This window comes from Pyrus communis, chromosome 8, assembly GCF_041283825.1.
Source record: "Pyrus communis isolate YQ-2024b chromosome 8, ASM4128382v1, whole genome shotgun sequence".
NCBI lineage: Eukaryota > Viridiplantae > Streptophyta > Magnoliopsida > Rosales > Rosaceae > Pyrus > Pyrus communis.
The window spans coordinates 3,540,893-3,559,053 of record NC_142572.1 but is presented as its reverse complement, the minus strand read 5'-3'; the positions used below and the strand labels follow the sequence as shown (position 1 = coordinate 3,559,053).

Here is an 18,161-nt window from a genome sequence, read left to right as displayed (position 1 = left end):
TCACCCTCCTAAACCATTGCCTTCCCGTGACTAAGCCAACGTTATCCGTCGGCAGTCTTTCCCTTAATTCTATGTTATCTCCAAACTACATTTACATCCTTTTTTGGGGTGGTTTTTAAAAATGTGTCATGCGGTTTTAATTTTCTCAAATTGCAGTATGAAGTTTTGAAATTGTTGTAATTTATGCATTTTTATTTGAATATTCATCAAATTGATGACATGATGAGCATAAAACTCGTAATAGGATTGATATGCAAGTTACATTGCATGCGGTCCACCACTTTCAAAATGAGTCTTGGGTTTCAACCCATTCCCTTTCAGGATCGAAACGGTCTTTCCTAAATTGTTTTAATAGTTTCAAACTCTCTTCCGTTAATAATAATTGTTTAAAAAAATAATAATATGTAAACTACATCTACACCACATTAATTAGAAACTCATCAATTTAACAGAGAATTACAAGTTCAAATAAACAAAATGTGTAAATTGATATAATTTTAAAAGCTCAAGGTGTAATGTGAAAAAATTTGAAACCTCGAGACTCATTTTGAAAAGCAACTCAAATACATTATATATACTAAAAGCCAGTTGAAACTGGCACTGTTCAGAAATAGTAAAAGGACGGAAATGCCCTCCAAATAATTTTCTCAGCTGGGTTTCTCTCGGCTTCTGTATAGTGAAAGGTCTGTTTTGCCCTTTTGATTCCACGCGTCCATCATCCGTGTATGTTTTAGCTTTGGTTATTCTAGATCTTTCTTTTGCTTTCGCCTATTCTCTCTCGCATATCTCCAGTTGCTTTGTTTCTCACCGTCTTTTTTCTTCGCCTTCGCTTCTGTTTTCTTCATCGTGTTGCTTCGTTGTTCAAAACGTCGACCATTTTGCTTAGTTGTTCTCCGATTAATGGTCACAGGTGTTAAATTCTCTGCCTTTTTGGTTCGATTCCAATAATGTTTTGGGTTTTTGGTTGGTTGGACCCGGGTTTTCCAAGTAAGTTTTACATGTATATTACCGCACGGGGTTTCGATTTTCCATTTTTTTGGATTCTTTTTGTTAATATCTCATGGGCTTTGCTTTTTTATTTCAGAAATTTTGTGCCCATCTTGGGTTCGCTTCGGACTTGGTTGCGACCGATCTAATCCGGCGTTTCCATGTGAGTTTTGCATGTTTATCAGCTTATATGGTTTCGATCTTTTCTTTTTCGTTGGATCGTTGTTGTGCGTGTCTGATGCGTTTTGTTTTCCAGATTCGGGAAACGGTCCCTTTCAGATTTTTGGATTTTCGATTCTGATTCTTGGAACTCTCTGTGCTAAAGGTATATAAATGTATTATTTGTTTTTTCATTTGTTCCCTTTGCGGCTGAATTTTTTTTTTGGTTTTATTTTGGTGATTTGGGACCTTTTTTGTGTGTGTTTGGGTTGTTAATTGGTGAATCTATGGGGTTTTGTGATTTTGGATTTAGGAATGGGTTTTATGTTGAAATTTCCTTTCTGTGATTTTGGATTTAGAAATGGATTTTCATTTGAATTTTTTTTTTTTTTTTTTTGGTGACTTTGTGGATATTGGGTTGTTGATGAGATCCAAGGGCGGAGATCGGGATGAGAAGAAGATATTGAGAGGTTTGGTTTCATCTTCTACTCTCTCTCCATAACCGTTAATCCCCATTACCTTTCAATTTCATCTTCTACTCTCTCTCCATAACCGTTAATCCCCATTACCTTTCTGGGGTTTGATCAAATTTTGCTACTTTGGTATAATTTTCCATCTTTTGCTTCTGACAGGCCCTTTTAGCCAAAGGGTTCTTCTGACCTTGGAGGAGAAGAAAGTGCCCTACAAATTGCACTTAATCAATCTCAGCGACAACCCAGTGGTATTTTACTTGGTTTGAATTTTTGATCCCGAAAATACATGCAGGCATAGATGGAAATATGTGATTTTTGTACTTTTAATGGATTTTGGTGTATTTTTTTTTTGAGTGTCTGAGGAATTGGGTTTGGGGTTTTTGTTGGTGATTTGTAGGTTTACGGAAGTGAATCCAGAGGGGAAGGTGTCTGTCACTGAGGATAAACTTTTTGTCTTCAGGTTAGCACTATTGCTTTTTCCTACCAGTCATTGGTGTGCTAATAGTGTTGAGAACAATGCCTAATTTAGTTTAACTCTTCTCATTTTGATAATTACCTTTTCCACTGCCTTCTTGAACTTGGAATTAGTTTGATAGCATTTTGGTTTTAAGCGTTTATAAAAATATTTCATTCCAATGAACAAGTCATTGATCTATTAACTCTTATTTGTTGAAGATTTAGTGCTAAAAGCTATGAGTTACAAGTATTACATTCCATTCACCAAGTCATTGATATATTTAATTCTTATTCGCTAGAGGATTGAGATTTTAACTCTTCTCATCTTTGCTGCAGCCAATAACAAGAATAAACATTCTCCATTGCTTCGCCCGCTTCTACCAACAAATTGAAACCTAAACATTAAAATTTCATGACAACGATTTCACCCATTTATCATAAAATTGGTAGACATAACTTCATACCATCTCAGAGCAGAAATAAAGGTTTTAATTTTCTTTTACTTTGTTATTGCTCGCTCTTTGTTTACTTTTCCTCAATTTAAGTCTCCAAACAAGCTACTGTTTGTAAGTCCTATCAATCTTCAATTTTTATTTTTCTTGCTTTGATTTCAGTTCTTTTATTACTAATTTTAATCATTTGTGTCCACTACTGATATCTTGGTATGTTAGTTTGAAAATGTGTCCCTTTGAATTTTAAAATTTGGCAAATTATTTGAAGCAATTCTAATTTTAGCTTTATGGACTTTACAAATAGGAAGATGAGGAGACAAAAAGAAGTACAAGGGGATGCATTTAGCTTCCATTTTTGAGGTTCCAGGCACCCAAAATCTGTCAGACTGGTGAGTTCAAAAAAAAAAAAAAAAAAAAAAAATCTCATTTTGATATAAAGTTTGGATTTTCAAGTCTGGATTGGATTTAATTTTACATTGAATTTGATGGGTTTGATTTATATGCAAGGACTTTGCTTTTATTAATGCATAAAATATTAATTAAATTTTAATTAAGATGCTAACTTTGTAGGTACCCTAGAATTAACAATGTAGCTGGAGTTCTCCACTGGCTTAAGCACAGTGGAGAACTCAAGTACAGAACTCTCTATCTGTTTCTCAATCCTGGAACCTCTGGCCTCTGCAAGAAGGTTCGTCTCTCTTCGTCTCTCTATCGAATTTCCTTTGCATAAATGATAGATCTGTTGCAGTGTAGCTGCAAATCCTACCCTCTGTTTGTTACTTTGTTCCAATTGTTGCAATCAATTTTTCATTGTTTATTTGGTCAATTCTTGCATTGTTTTGTTTGGTGAATTCTCGATTAACGACTGGTTCTTCTTGCTTGGTCTAATTAGGTAACTTAAGAATTTCATCTGTTGATTAAATTTCATGTGAGAATTTTTTTTTGTCCTGATGGATCTTTTTTTTTTTTTTTTTACCATTATTCAATTTTTTTTTTAATTATGTAGCCGATGAGTTCGGTATTTCTTTGGAGTCTCTGCAAGTTTAAAGTAATCTATGTTGTTATTTTGATTGTGCGTTTGGTGACTGACGCTATTTTAATTAGAATGTTTTCAATTTAGTGTCATCTCAATCTCAATGGGTTTTTATGATATGCCTTATCAGTGAATTTATCTACATTTTTCAATGTTGGTCTCGACGATTGTGATCACTGCACTCTGGATTTTGTTTGAATTCCCAAATTTTGTCGAACATTTGACAAGTGCTCCTTCAATAAATTTCAAGTAAAGAACGTCTAAATATGACAATTTTAGGGTTTCAAATTCATTGGAAAATATGAAATAATATTGCATAATTTCTGATTAATGTGAAAAATTGGTACTTTTGTAGTGATATATGCTTTTGGAGAAAGTTGTAAAGTTTGATACTTTCCAGCTTTAATCTAATTTTTCCATTGTCTTAAGGTATAGATCCCCGCATTTAATTTACTTTTTCTTTTCAGAAGCAATTTGAAGGATTAAAATGCTGTCATTTGGTATAGATGATCGTGGTTTAGCAAATTGATAGCGAGATGGAACACTCCTAACTATGTTGTAAGTTCGAATCACTCATCCTATAAGAGTTGCTTCATAATTGTAATATTCAAAACTAGATGGCTTTTTCAGTTATGGTTCGATTATTATTTTCCTTTTCAATTGTTATTCTTCATTTTTGATGTGGTTGCTGTTTGTGATTTCCATTCAATGTGATCCGTACTCTCAGTTTTCTTTTCAGAATTCCTCTCTTTGCCTTTTCCCAATGTTAATATTTTTCTCCATGATAGAAATTTTAAGGTCCATGTTAATATATATATATATATATATATATATTTTTTTTTTCAATTTAGATCCTACAAGTTAAAGGTATTGATGATGGAATTAAATTGAACATTGCTCATTGTTCCTTATTGTAGATAAGGTTGTATAGCAGCAAAACGTAGCACCGCAGCATCGCGCGGGCAGTCTTGCTAGTAGGGTCTAAAGTGGAGTTTGGACCTTTTTTTTTCCTTTTCTTTTGACAAGTATGACTTCCTGCTCACATGGAAACCTTGATCTTGTACCGTTTAGAGGTAGTAAATTAACTCATTGGGTTGTTAATAGGTACTGTTAAGACCCGTTTAATTTGATATGACCATAATATAGAGGTGAGAATGGTGGTGGTGGTGGTGATAGTACAAGGTGAAATCAAACTAAATGGATTCAATGGGTACCAATTGACAACCCAATTGGTCGATTTGCCCGGTACTGTTCATTTAAAAATAATTTTTTGCAGGACTATAATTCTGAATAGGGCAATGCTAAACCCTTTTGGTTGAAGATGGCCTAACGACCTACAATGGCTATATTGTTTCCGTTTGAGTAAATTTTGATCAAGCTTGGTCGTACTTCTTCCTTCAAGAGTAATCTCACTGTGATACAACACACAGAAGAAGTATATATGCATTCAAAGAAAATAGCTAGGACCTACAATACGAGCAGATATTATAGATGACAAAAGTGGACAAACCATATAGAAATTACAATGAATGAACAGAAGTGAAGGATTAATATAAACTAATAAGGTCTAAATTACTTTTACAAACGCTCTATAGAATAAAGATGTCCAAGTCCAGTTTCTTAGCTATTTTGATCCCAAGGTACTGCAGTATCTTTCATGACTAATGAAAAATAAGTTAGACTTAAAAAACAGAAGGCTGGACGGGAACGAGTATTCCTTTTAACATTTTACACATCACACAATGTGTCCGTATAAAATCACTTCTTGGTATAGAAGCACCTCATTGTATTTATCAACCTCATGAAAACAACTACGTTCAGTTACAAAAATTCCCTAATGACTCTGTCTTAAACTATTTCTTAACTAAATCAGATATACCAATCTAATAAAAAAAAATTAGAAAACTTCATTTTAATCCTTGACAAAGATAACTTTTAAATTAAAATCATGAGTAAGATCAAAATCTAATTTTAGTCCCTTGATACATTACTAACCTCATTTATTAATTGTATTTTTATTTTTTGAATTATTTCTTTTTTTCTTCCTAATTTTTAATGTATTAATTTTATAGAAAACTAGATTTTAATCCCTAAATAAGATGAAGTTTAGAAAAATGTCTTATACAAGATTAAAAATTGATTTTAGTCCCTATACTCTATTATATGCCAGCATATGTATTCAATGTCTCTTTTTTTATTTATAATTTTATGGTGTTCATATAGAGTCCACTCTTTGAGTTCTCATATTTGTAAATTTCTTTAAAATATTTGGCAAATCCTTGGTTTTTCTGTAGACAGCGAATCAAATATATTAGAACCTTCATTCTAAAGAGCATCGCAAAATTTGTTTATTCTTAACAGAATCACATAACTGATAATTTATATCATCTGAAAATAGTAAAGAAACGAAACATACAGTTAAAAACCATTTGGGAAACATAAGTAAGCCTTTGGTTATTAGATTTCCGGTAGGCAAAGCACAAATATTTACACACAACGAAACTATTGAAACTTTAAAACCTACTTCCCAAATAAGGTTCTCCGACTGGCTAATGGCCAAATTGGATTTATATTATCATTTCAAACACTGCAATGCCTGAGGTTTTTTTTACTAGACATTCTAATTAATCATTATTTAACTAAAGAATACAATTAATAGAACAATAATTGGACAAAACATGAGAAGAAATATTAAAATCATGGGGTTACCTGAATTTTGAGGTCTGAGGGTGATAGCTTAATGGCACCAACTTGAAATCGTAAACCCAAAACCCTCCCACTGTGCTTCCCTCTCCAATTCCTTCGGTTCCTCCGATCGAACGCTCCGATCGCGTTCTCTCCTCGGTCGATTCGCCTCCGGGTAAGCGAGATCTATAGATATAACTGTTTGTGTATGTATAGGTTACAATGAGAGAGAGAGATTTGTTTGTGTATTTGTGTCATTTTTGATGGATTTGAATTTGTGTGTGTATATATTTGTATAGGTTGTGGAGATCGGAGAGGAGAGAGGGCGGCATGGCGAGTAGAGTAGACCACGAATACGACTACCTGTTCAAGATCGTGTTGATCGGTGACTCTGGTGTGGGCAAATCTAACATTCTCTCTAGATTTATCAGGAATGAGTTCTGCTTGGAGTCCAAATCCACTATCGGAGTCGAGTTCGCCACCGAACTCTCCAGGCAAGTTCGCTTACTGAGTTAAATCTTGGTGTGAGAGTTGATTTGTATTTCAATTGTTTGATTTTGATCGCAGTGTATGCGGTATTTGTTTGTGATGGATTGGATTCTATGCAGTTTAAATTTCGGGGGCTTGAGTTTGAATTATTTTGGTTGAAGTTTTTTTTGGTGGCCTGGAGAATCTGATGATTGTTTGGATTTTGTTTCGGGATTTACGTTGTTTAGAGTACATCGAAATTTTTTTTACTGATAGACTGGTAAGCGGGCTCGAATTCTCTTTTTAGTACTTTGTTTTTAGATGGTTATCAATGCCTAAATAAGCATGATGAACCGTTGGGATAAACAGTCGTCTTTTTGTTTGACGGAACAGGAGATTTACTTTACACTAGAACTGGCTTGTAGATTCTGTCTCCAGGAGTTGATCATTTTGCTGTTATTGATCTTTAAGTTGATATAACACACTAAGGATGGATTGCAGAGTTCAAGAAAGAGGAGTCGATTAATGAGCACTTGCATGTTGACAAGCTTAAGTTTGATTCTCTTAATTAAACGCAACTTTATATAATAATGTCGTGGAAGTATGTGCGGAAACACACCTTGGTGTCTGCATCCTTTAGCATAATAAACGAGTATGATACACTAACTAACTGCCCAATATTATCGTTTTTAAAGACCGTTGGTTAGTTAGATTTCTTATGTGTGTCATACTGCCTATTGATTGAATTTTGTATATGCAGGCAACTATATGAATGTGGTTTTGCCAGATAAGTTGCTCAACTATATGAATATGACATAGTTGAAAAAAAGAACTAGATTTTCTTCCCCAGTTGTACAAACAACTTAAACAATGTTCATAGAGCAGTGTGATACCGATTTTATCCCTGCTTGATTTGTTTAATTTTTTGGGGATTGTGGGATTAATTTTTGCAACAGAGGCTGAAAGACTGAAGATCACATTTTGAGGTGTGATATTACAGCTGAAATTCCCAAGCTTTTTTATTAATCTTAAACCAGATTACTTAATTATAGTTAAATTAACTTTTTTTTTCTTTTTCTGTCATGTAGCTGAAGCAGCTAAACTTGAATGTTTTAATCGGTTGTATATATCACCCAGTTTACCCGTTCCTACTGCTGCTCAACAGGGACAAGTTTCACAGAAGGTGAGTCGAAATTCTGGGTTGTTCTTAATTTTCTATTTTCTGATTGAAATTTGATGATAGATCTGATTCAATCGGAAGACGAAGCTAAAAGTATTAGTGGTACTTTTTGATTCAAAAATGAACTGATACTTATATATGAACTCCAACATACAAAAGTTTGGACCACTTTTTATTTGGTGAGGAATCAAGATACTTGATTTCATTTGTTAAATTTCCTATCTAATTTTTATTTTACTGTCAAAGTTCATAGATTACTACTATTAATTAATATTAATCCTACTTAACTCTACATATTGCACAGATCCAACCAGAGGTCTGTTACTAGAGTTTGGTAAGTTTTGGTGTTCATATGCTGAATTTGTTTATGCTTTGTGTATAGTCTGTTCAATTTGTGAATCTCCCTAATTATTTGGGTTGGTCATTTCCTCTATGAATCTTGAAAAATCAACATGGGTATCCCTCAATTTGAAAAGTTTAATGGGTATCTCCCAATTCATTGAAATGTTTAATGGGTATCTCTCAATTTCAGACTCACTGGGATAGTTTAGTTCTTGAGTTCAAGCGGGTAGCATTCCGATCTTAAGCAAAGTCGTCCTGATTTGTCTTAGTTATTAGTATTATGACTTTCTACATGATTTAGATATCCCTTAATTTCTTGGTTTTGAATTAAATATGCTTTCTTAAGTATATTTAAGTTACATGTTGCTAACCCGGTTAATTTTTTATGCTCCGTTTGCCTTCTATATAACAGGCCTTGGACATTGATAAAGAACAAATGGTTGATTTACTGAGAAAATAACGAGTGAACAAAAACTAAAGGTATGAACCTTAGATGGTTGTTTTTGGTAATTAGTTCTTGAATAATCGTGGTAACAATCTTAGTTGTTGAGTTGCATGTATGAAATTGACCCCTTTGTTTGAAATTTGAATTGTATGACTCAAATTTTAGCGTATTTTGTTCAATTTCCACCTTTGAACTCAAGGAAAAAGGTGGCTGTCATCATTCAAATTCAATTTGAAATCGTATTTCTCAGCCCATTGTTTTATCAATGATCAGGTAAGGCTCAATTCTTTCGAATTTGTCTTAATTTTGGATTGAATCTGCTGAATAATATTTGATGCTAAGCTTAATACTAATCAATTTAGCTTCAAATTATTTTATTTTCAGTCTTCAAATTAATACTAAAGATTTAACACTGTACAATATAGTTTCAATCGTTAAAGATAGTAGATTGAGGTTCTTTGAATCATGTTGTAAAAGAGAATAAAACTATCAATTCCATCAATAATAATTTGTATCAAAAACTCGGCATTTCATAAGACTCGAACCTTAGAGCTTTGTGAAAAAGAATAAAACTGTATCATACCATTTTATTTATGTTTGATTACATTGGTTATCATTGCTAATAGGGAACTTATATGATCTGTTCTATTGTTTGTTTATATCATTAAACTTTCCTCTACTTTCCCTTTCTTTCAAACTTATACATCCCAACGCAAAAGGGAGAGAGGAGGCAAACATACCAACATGATTTTAGCACATGCTTCGTTTTGAATTGGTATCCTATCGTTCATTTAATTTTCCTCCAAAGCATTTTATCTGTTTCTGCCTTAACTGAAAAATAGTTGCCAAATGTTATCTCACCGTCTTTTGCTAGCTTCTTACTTGAAATAACTCTTGCTTATATTGTTTATTTCAAATCATTATCAACTTTCTCCTGTCCATTCTGCTGCACAAAGAATGTTGAATCTTCCTTTTGAACAGAACAAATGTTACTTTCGCACCTCTAATCTATATACATCGACATTGTTTCTCTTATTTTTTGGTATGTAAGTAGCTCTCTCTAATCTAGGTTAGACAATATTTTTTGCAGGTACTAGCCCAGCATTTCTAATATTTTGTATGTACATAGTCCAGCATTTTCTTATCTTCTGTGTACAAATGCTGGTCCCAGTTGAAAATTGGATGAAAGCAATGAACCGCAGTAAATGATTATAGTGTTTTGTATATCTAAATTTATCTTATTGTTTTCTTCGACTATCTCTGCGTTTTTCAAGCATAGTAATCAACACAGTTTTTAATCCCGCAGCAACATGTGGGCAACATTGCCTAGTCCTTGTATATTATGATACTTTGAGGCTTCTGTACTGGAATACAGAAGGGTCCACTATGCTAGTCCAGTTTGTTCATAATTTTGTCCGGTGTTTACCGTGATCATGCATATTGGGTCCAGGTTTTACTAGCAAGCGTGCCCGCGCGGTGCTGTGGGTTTTGAAATTGTATAAAACATGTAAAAAGTTTTAAATATATATGATTAGCATTACTACTTGTATACATGGGGAAGTCTATTTGCAACCCTATCTACAATAAGAACCAATGAGTAGTGTTGAATTTCCAGAATCCAATTGTTTGTTTCTTCACTTTGTTCCTCCTTTCTTCTGATATGTAGCTGTTTTCATTTCTCTGTTAGAAATTGGAAAAATTAAAGTTAACGTGAACAAATGACAATTGGATTTGTTAAAGGATGCTTTTGCTAAATATCAGAACAATAAAAAGGAATAACATAAAGCATCACAAAAGTCGTTTATTAAATCCTTTATTCTTAAAAGCATCACAAAAGTCGTTTATTCTTAACAGCATCACAGAACTGATCATTTATATCATCTGAAAATAGTAAAGAAACGAAACATACAGTTAAAAACCATTTGGGAAACATAAGTAAGCCTTTGGTTATTAGATTTCCGGTAGGCAAAGCACAAATATTTACACACAACGAAACTATTGAAACTTTAAAACCGACTTCCCAAATAAGGTTCTCCGACTGGCTAATGGCCAAATTGGATTTATATTATCATTTCAAACACTGCAATGCCTGAGTTTTTTTACTAGACATTCTAATTAATCATTATTTAACTAAAGAATACAATAAATAGAACAATAATTGGACAAAACAGGAGAAGCAATATTAAAACCATGGGGTTACCTGAATTTTGAGGTCTGAGGATGATAGCTTAATGGCATCAAATTGAAATCGTAAACACAATGTTACCTTCCTGAGAATAAGGTCCAGAAGCTGCCCCAGATTTTGAGTCGCATAACTAAGGTTGGTTACTTCTAAATGCAATGAAGAGAAAATACATGTTATTACCTATAAAATAACCAACAGGGTGTCGCTCTAATATATTATTAATTAATTTACAACAAAATTAACTGAAGCAAACAAATCTGACAAACAGGGCTAACCATCGAATTCTCGGGGTTTGAGCTTCATGGTTTCAGGTTTACATGCTGATGTGCTTACTTTGTCACATTCAACTCTCGAGCATTTTCAGACACGTAAATTGCCTTAACTTTCACAACAACATATTAAAAAAATCTTCACAAAAAAGCATCTAATTTCACCAAATATATGAAACCTAAATCAAATTTCTTGATAAAAACTCCACAAATTACTAAGTTGTAAAAAAAATTCAGAATCCCAGATTAAATTTCAACTTTAAAAACCCCAATTCGGACAATATACCCACAATACCTCCAAAGATGCTCACCTAAACAGAATGAACAAAAACTGCCCAACTCAGTTGAACATTCCCTTAAACCACTCCAACATAAACAATCATGCTTTTAGCACAACACAAACCGTACGGGGCACAAAATTTGAGATTTGAAGCAGATCGAGATATCTTCAAGCCTCTAAAAGAAAGAGAATCCTAAATGTCAACCTCAACGTTTCAGACTCACTAAATTCTAGTGTTTCTTCAGCTTTTCTAATAATGTGGTAGTTTCTAACACCATTAACCAGTATGTTTATCAGAATAGTACTGGAAATCAAACACAACACTCGTCAAATATCGACTTACTCTTTTCAACAGCAACTCCATTGCCCTTGACACTCTCAGCAATTGTGATCAGAGTATGAAGAGCTGACCAAATAACTTGCAAAAATTAGAACAAAATGCTGAAACTTGATGCAAATTAAAACCATGGCTGCTCTAATTAACACTAACAAATCTGTTGCCAATATTGTCAGTGACAGAAAAAAAATGCTAAAAAACAATGTGAGTCACAAAATACATGAAACCTAGATCAAATTTCTTGATAAAACCTACGAATAACTCCACAAACTACTGAGTTGTAAAAAAAAATTCAGAATCCCAGATCAAATTTCTTGATAAACTATAAAAACCCCAATTCGAACAATATACCCATAATACCTCCAAAGACACTTTAATTTGCATAATTCACAACAAAAAAAAGAGTATACATACATCAAGTTTCGCTCTTAAATTCGAAGGAGGACAAAATTAAGATTAGAGTTTCACGGTTCTTACCCAAAGTAATAGAAACAAATGCATAAATGTACAGAAGGCTTTTTATAGAAAAGTTTCTCTATCTTGACATTCAACACACAGAATTTCAAATCTAAAGTATTTAGCATATTTAAACATGAAAGAGCGCTAATTGCATGAACTAATTAGGCTTAGAAAAATGGATTCAAGTAGATAACCAATTCAAATTGAGAACGAAATTCATCAACGAAGTTGGAGTCGGTCTTTAGAAAATGAAAGTTGATTCCATTGTTCCGTTGTGTTCACTCCAAAAACTGCACTTTTCAACTTTAAAATGCAGGAAAATAAATACCTTGACAGAAATTTCAAAGAGGATAAGTAAATTACAAAAACATAAGTACAATGCATGGATCCGCACCTGGCAATCAAGAAGGGAGAGAGAAGCTATCGCAAAGCAGGTAACTGACTTCGACAAACACAGGTCAGGCGCGAGATGATACGATGGTAGTTGGTCAAGGTCTCAATCGAATCTGGACACACACGGGTCAGGCAGCGGTAGTCTTGAGGTGCAAAGGTGCAGCGGAGTAACGGCGGCGGTGCGGTGCGGATGATACGATGGTATTAGCAGGCTGGGGAACAAAACCTTAACAAAACTGATACCGAGCAAACTAACACACAAACTGACACGAAGAAGAGGAACGTGACAAGACAAACAAACTGGCTACTAAGAACAGATTCAACCCCAAACGATTAAACATGCTTTGATACATGTTGAAAATGAGAGACCAACAATATAAAACTAAGAATAATACTTTTTATAATCGAAAATACCAAGATGACTGTATAACTCGAATAAACTGCATCTTGACTAACTTGTTCTCAAACTAAATTACAAGCTCTATTTATAGTGAAATAAACCTAAGAACCCTAATGCGTAAATGCCAAAATACCCTACTACAAAATCAAATCAAATCTCTAATTAATTTCTTAAATAAACCTAATAAATTCAAACAGGATCCTTTAGTTGCTGTTTGACCTCTCGCTGCTGTAACACATGGAGGTCGGTAATTCAGTTTTATTCATTCTTCCTTGAAGATTCATTCTTTATTGTAAGAACCAACTGCCACTAGAAGATTTCTGTTGTGTGAAAGTACAATTAGTATGAACAAGTAAACTGCTATATATGGTTTTAGGCTTCGTCAAATTTGAGAGGTTACAGAGACAGCTCTTGTGCTCATGTTTTGGGGAAGTTTTTGAGTATTTAACATAAGCCATGGCATCACTCCACATGTTGAAACAAATTCTCGTGTTACAATTAGAATGAAATAGGAATGTCAAGCGGATGTATCTTTTGCCTCGATGTCAAAACGTGAAGCAAGGCAGAAGATACAAATTAGTCGTAGATATTTTTGTTTTGGATTGGGCTTTCTATTTTAATGTTATACATGTGCTTGAGTTTGAATACCAATGACGTAGGCCCTGAGCCCAATTGTCCAAACACCTAAATATACCCCCATTTTTATTGTTTTCCTACAAGTCTCTTTCTTGCATGAGCTACCTAATCAACCCCTCACAACAAGTCTGTTTCTTGCCGTGGGCTACCTAAAACCCTAAAATCAACTCTGCACAAGTCATTCTTTTTAGGGTGCTTTAGATTTAGTCCCGTATAACTGTTGAACTCTAGACATAAACCCATCTATATTAAAACATCTAAATAAAACCTAAATTTTGAATTTGATGTCATGTAAGATAAAAGATGTCCATACATTTAAATTTATTTACAACACAATGCCACCAACATTAATATGGCTATTACGGTTTTTTTGTAGACTTTTAATTTATTGTCTTTTGTTTGTCAACAACATTCAATTAATTCAAGTTTTTTTTGCTTTTAATTTAAAAAAAACAAAAAAAAGAAGTTCTTTTCTTCTTTTTATGTGAAATCGCCTAATCCAATTAGTTCAAGCATATATATTTATCCTTTCCCTGTGAGAACAAGCATATATATATATATATATATATATTAGGAGTCCTATATTTAGTAGGACTCATATTTGTATTTATCCTTTCCCTGTGAGAACAAGCATATATAGGACTCCTAATATATATACACACACAATAAATATATCTATATCTATATATTTACATTTATATTGTAACCCTAACGATCAATACGTGCGAAACTTCAGCCATTCGCTTTCTACTATTATGGCGGGTGATGATGGAGAATTGCCGATCTTGTCCTCCAACAATGACGATATAATCGTCGAGATACTTTCATGGCTACCGGTCGTATCTCTCCTCCGATTCCGTTGTGTATGCAAGTCATGGCGCGCCTTAATCACTACTCCCCAGTTCGTGGCCAAGCACCGAGCACATACCAACGACAGCAACAAGAATGTCCTGATTCTCACGAAACCGTACTGGCCGCCACCAGCCCCGCCACCACCCCCCTCTGTATCTCCCCTACTGATTGACTACCAATCACTGAAGAAGAATGTTGCCGCCTGCGCCTCTGCCTCTTCATCAGCGATACGAAGCAACCATAGAGACGTTGAAGCTGAATTTCCAGATGATACTAGCCTCAACGATTCATCACTTGTGGGTTCTTGCAATGGTCTCATCTGCCTACTACTTAACCCTCCACTTGCATACTATGAAGAATACTATGAAAATATAAGACTTCTCTTGTGGAACCCTAGTACCAGAACAGCCCGTAAGGTACCGGACATTGATTGGTTTTGTTTCACACCATGTTATTACGGATTCGGCTACGATTCCACCACTCAAGACTACAAGGTCCTTTTGGGCGGTATAAGTGCCAAAGATGGATTTGCTGCAATCTTCTCACTCAAAGCGGCTTCATGGAAGATTGTTGTAGACTCCCTCAAGCCTGCGGCCTCGTTTGGTATTGATGGACGAGGGTGCTTCTTAAATGGAGCTCTACATTGGAATCATAGACACGATAACGGGACAATAATCAGGTCCTTTGATTTCGCACAGGAGAAATTTCATTCGTTTTCCTCTATTAGGCATAACAAATGTTATTGGGCGCGAGTGGGGACTACTGGAAATCGTCTCTTCTTTCACACTTTCTGCCATGATTGCCAAAATTTTCCTGACTTTGAGGACACTGGCCTTACCCTATGGGTGATGATGGAATATGGGGTCGATCAATCTTGGACTATTTTTGCAAAAATTCGCCCGGAGATTTTCCCTCCTAATGTGTGGTTGTTGAATCCGTTATTCCTCGACGATGGTGCACTTTTGATGGAATCGGATCGAGGTGACTTGGTATTATATATGCCTAAGGAAGATACATGCAGGAATGTGCTCGACAATTCTGATGTTGAAAAATTGAGAGCTTCGTCTTCGTCTGGGCGTGCAGTAATGGTTATGTACGTAGGCACTTTGGTTTCACCGGCGACAGGTGGCGGCTAGCTCATACATTTTGATTTGTAAGATACCAAATGGTATTGTGAGCCTCGTCTCTCTTTTGCTCTTTTTATTAATTTAACAATGTATTCAAGGTAGTGAGTATTATTTAATGCAATTGAGAATTATATTAATGATCTATTCATCTTTTCGTGATCATGTACGAGACCAAATTTAGATTTATATTACTTACTCTTGATCTATTTCGTCCTTCATGATCATGTATGAGAACAAAAGGACATACATAGCCCCATCAATATAATTCCAGGCATTTCTTTATAAATGAGATCATACGTACGTACATACATATATTTATATATAGAGAGAGAGTTCTGGAAGAGAAAGCAATCCGTTAGTGTAGGGGGAAAAAGATGATAAGATCAATGAATTTGTACCCAAACTTGCAACATGTTTACATATAGAAAAGTAAACCATCAACTTATACACGACTTATTATCCGTTTAGTGTTCGTCGAGTTTGTGAATGGGATCAATTAATCACAACTCACCTGGTTGTGGGATAGGTTGGAGGGTCTGAGATGAATCTCTAGGGATGAATCTAATGAAGAACTAAAGTAAGATGTTTATAACTACCACGCACACGTGGCATCTTGGCCTTCACTCATGTATGTGACACGTGGCTCAGGAGGAACTAAAATAAGATGTCAAAGAAACATATAGAGGACGTGAAATTAATAATATTACATGAATTCTCAAAAACAAAGACGTTCCATGACAAACAAATTCTCAAAAACGTTTTCAGCCATGGCAAAGGTTTTTACTATTCAGTTTGAGGTTAGAAGTTATTTTCATGAAATTTCAAATCTCGGTTGAATGGGTCTTATCTTGTTACTAGGTTCACTCACTTAGAGCTGTTAATATTAAAGGTGAGCTTAATGGTACACATTCAAGATGAATGGCTTCAAGTTGAAACGTACTTAGAGTCATCCTTCGACAAGTCAATGATTCTTAAGTAATCATTGATCTAATCACCAAACTTCAATTGTCTCCACAGATTAAATAAATCGATTATGTGGAGGCAACCCTATTTCCTAACATTTTTCTCTTTTCTTTAGAGCACCTCTATACGGGGACTCCTACCACAAACTTTGAGGACTCTTTTAGTAGCTTTAAAAGAATATTTGAGTCCCTAAAAAAATATTTGGCAAATCCTTATATATTAAGATATTTTGAGGACTTCAAATCCGGCCCATTGGAAGTGATCATTTGTCCATAGATTTAGTGACCATACAGTTGTAGACACTCTATTGGAGATGTTCAAGCCTTTCATTTTTTATTTATTTATTTCTAGGTGCATATTTCCTTTGTTACCCACTTATTTCAAATTTTTTGAAAAAAATTAAATAAATAGGAACTCTTAAAAAAAAAAAGTATATATATGTGTGTGTGTGTTTTATTTACTAATTAGTTTTAATTTAAATTTTCTGTTTTCACATTCTGTGTTTCAACATCAAAAACATTTGTTTCAAAAGTTTTATGTGCGTGTGTTACAATTTGTGCTGTGTAAGCTTGGGGTGATAAAAACAGTATATTAATTGAAGAACATTGGATTTTTGCAGGGAGCAAACCGGAATAGCAAGACGGGCCTATTTTCCAACTATAGTGGTCAAGTGCGCAGACAAGAAAAAGTAAAACTGGATCCTGCAGCCTACAGCAAGTCTAGTTTACCATCAACCACGGCAGTTGTAGAGCTATCAAATTGCAAAATTTAATGAAGCTTAAAGCATTTAGACAAACATGCAAGCAGAGTCACAGCAAACAAGCAGTTATGGGGCCTCGAAATGCATTGCTTAACTTGCAGAGATATGTCCCAACTCCCAAATAGTTTTTCTGATCACCTTCACCGCAAACAGCAGTTATTTTGGGAGTGTTTTCAGAAAGCGCATGGGCAATTTTGATGAAGCTTCTGTACTGGACCCAACTAATCCACTTATGTCACTCCTACCCCATAGATATACATCATTTTTAAAGTCCTACATACACATTCTAGTATTCTACAATTCGTCAACAAAGTTGAGAACGATTAAAATTGAGAACGAAATTTATCAACAAAGTTGAAAAATGAAAGTTGATTCCATTGTTACATCGTGTTCACTCCAAAAACTACACCTTTTAATTTTAAAATGCAGAAAAATGAATATCTTGACAGAAATTTCCAAGAGGATAATTAAATTATAAAAAATAAGTACAATGCATGGATCCGCACCTAGCAATCAAGAAGGGAGAGACAAGCTATCGCAAAGCAGGTAACTGACTTAAGTAAATCTCTCGCCTGATTTGCATTTCAAAACATTCATTTCATTTTGGTCTAACGTTTCATTTATTATTCCAGTCATCTATACCCACCAGCAACACAAAAGAAAAGCAGATTTACACTACATGGATGCAGAATACCGATATATCACAGATACATATGATCAACATCAATCCGAGCACTAATTTTCAGATCTACATTATTTCAATTAACAATGTATGTGAATGTGAATGCAGGGATGGGTTTTATAAGATCTGTTATGGATC

The 18,161-nt window shown here is 34.4% G+C and overlaps 2 protein-coding genes and 1 long non-coding RNA gene across 25 annotated transcripts; 2 read left to right on the top strand and 1 right to left on the bottom strand.

Annotated features, from left to right (window-relative positions):
* Positions 1 to 574: 574 nt before the first annotated feature.
* LOC137742799 (uncharacterized) lies at positions 575 to 9,937 on the top strand. Of its 19 annotated transcripts, none has more exons than XM_088698754.1 (17): positions 746 to 987; positions 1,085 to 1,150; positions 1,244 to 1,312; positions 1,557 to 1,616; positions 1,779 to 1,879; positions 2,017 to 2,079; positions 2,832 to 2,916; positions 3,098 to 3,215; positions 4,028 to 4,118; positions 4,478 to 6,420; positions 6,545 to 6,739; positions 7,474 to 7,699; positions 7,802 to 7,896; positions 8,198 to 8,227; positions 8,648 to 8,715; positions 8,880 to 8,953; positions 9,771 to 9,937. In XM_088698754.1, the coding sequence occupies exons 1-6, from the start codon at positions 948 to 950 to the stop codon at positions 2,056 to 2,058; spliced, it is 378 nt and encodes a 125-aa protein (XP_088554880.1). In that variant the 5' UTR covers positions 746 to 947; the 3' UTR covers positions 2,059 to 2,079; positions 2,832 to 2,916; positions 3,098 to 3,215; positions 4,028 to 4,118; positions 4,478 to 6,420; positions 6,545 to 6,739; positions 7,474 to 7,699; positions 7,802 to 7,896; positions 8,198 to 8,227; positions 8,648 to 8,715; positions 8,880 to 8,953; positions 9,771 to 9,937. The 19 variants fall into 19 exon arrangements, 17 of the variants coding, with proteins under 17 accessions (XP_088554879.1, XP_088554883.1, XP_088554882.1 ...); XM_088698755.1 differs by having other exon boundaries at positions 8,846 to 8,953; XM_088698752.1 differs by having other exon boundaries at positions 8,880 to 9,937.
* Positions 9,938 to 10,186: 249 nt separating this feature from the next.
* On the bottom strand, positions 10,187 to 13,692 carry LOC148694620 (uncharacterized). Of its 5 annotated transcripts, XR_015965455.1 has the most exons (4): positions 12,605 to 13,443; positions 11,141 to 11,820; positions 10,881 to 11,011; positions 10,187 to 10,360 (listed from the first exon to the last, which is right to left on the bottom strand). It is a non-coding gene; the product is annotated as an uncharacterized LOC148694620 (long non-coding RNA). The 5 variants fall into 5 exon arrangements; XR_015965452.1 differs by having other exon boundaries at positions 11,141 to 13,692; XR_015965453.1 differs by having other exon boundaries at positions 10,187 to 11,011; positions 11,141 to 12,513; positions 12,605 to 13,692.
* A 634-nt stretch (positions 13,693 to 14,326) lies between these two features.
* On the top strand, positions 14,327 to 15,762 carry LOC137717166 (F-box/kelch-repeat protein At3g23880-like). The gene has a single exon (XM_068456470.2). It carries the CDS (start codon positions 14,395 to 14,397, stop codon positions 15,625 to 15,627), a length of 1,233 nt encoding a protein of 410 aa, XP_068312571.2. The 5' UTR covers positions 14,327 to 14,394; the 3' UTR covers positions 15,628 to 15,762.
* Positions 15,763 to 18,161: the final 2,399 nt, after the last annotated feature.

Bases quoted from the DNA above. Each gene is read 5' to 3' on its own strand.
- LOC137717166 (XM_068456470.2), top strand. From the start codon at position 14,395: ATGGCGGGTGATGATGGAGAATTGCCGATCTTGTCCTCCAACAATGAC.
- LOC137742799 (XM_088698759.1), top strand. From the start codon at position 948: ATGTTTTGGGTTTTTGGTTGGTTGGACCCGGGTTTTCCAA. The intron at 988-1,084 runs GTAAGTTTTACA...TTTTTATTTCAG, and splicing joins GTTGGACCCGGGTTTTCCAA to AAATTTTGTGCCCATCTTGG. The intron at 1,617-1,778 runs GTTTGGTTTCAT...TGCTTCTGACAG, and splicing joins TGAGAAGAAGATATTGAGAG to GCCCTTTTAGCCAAAGGGTT.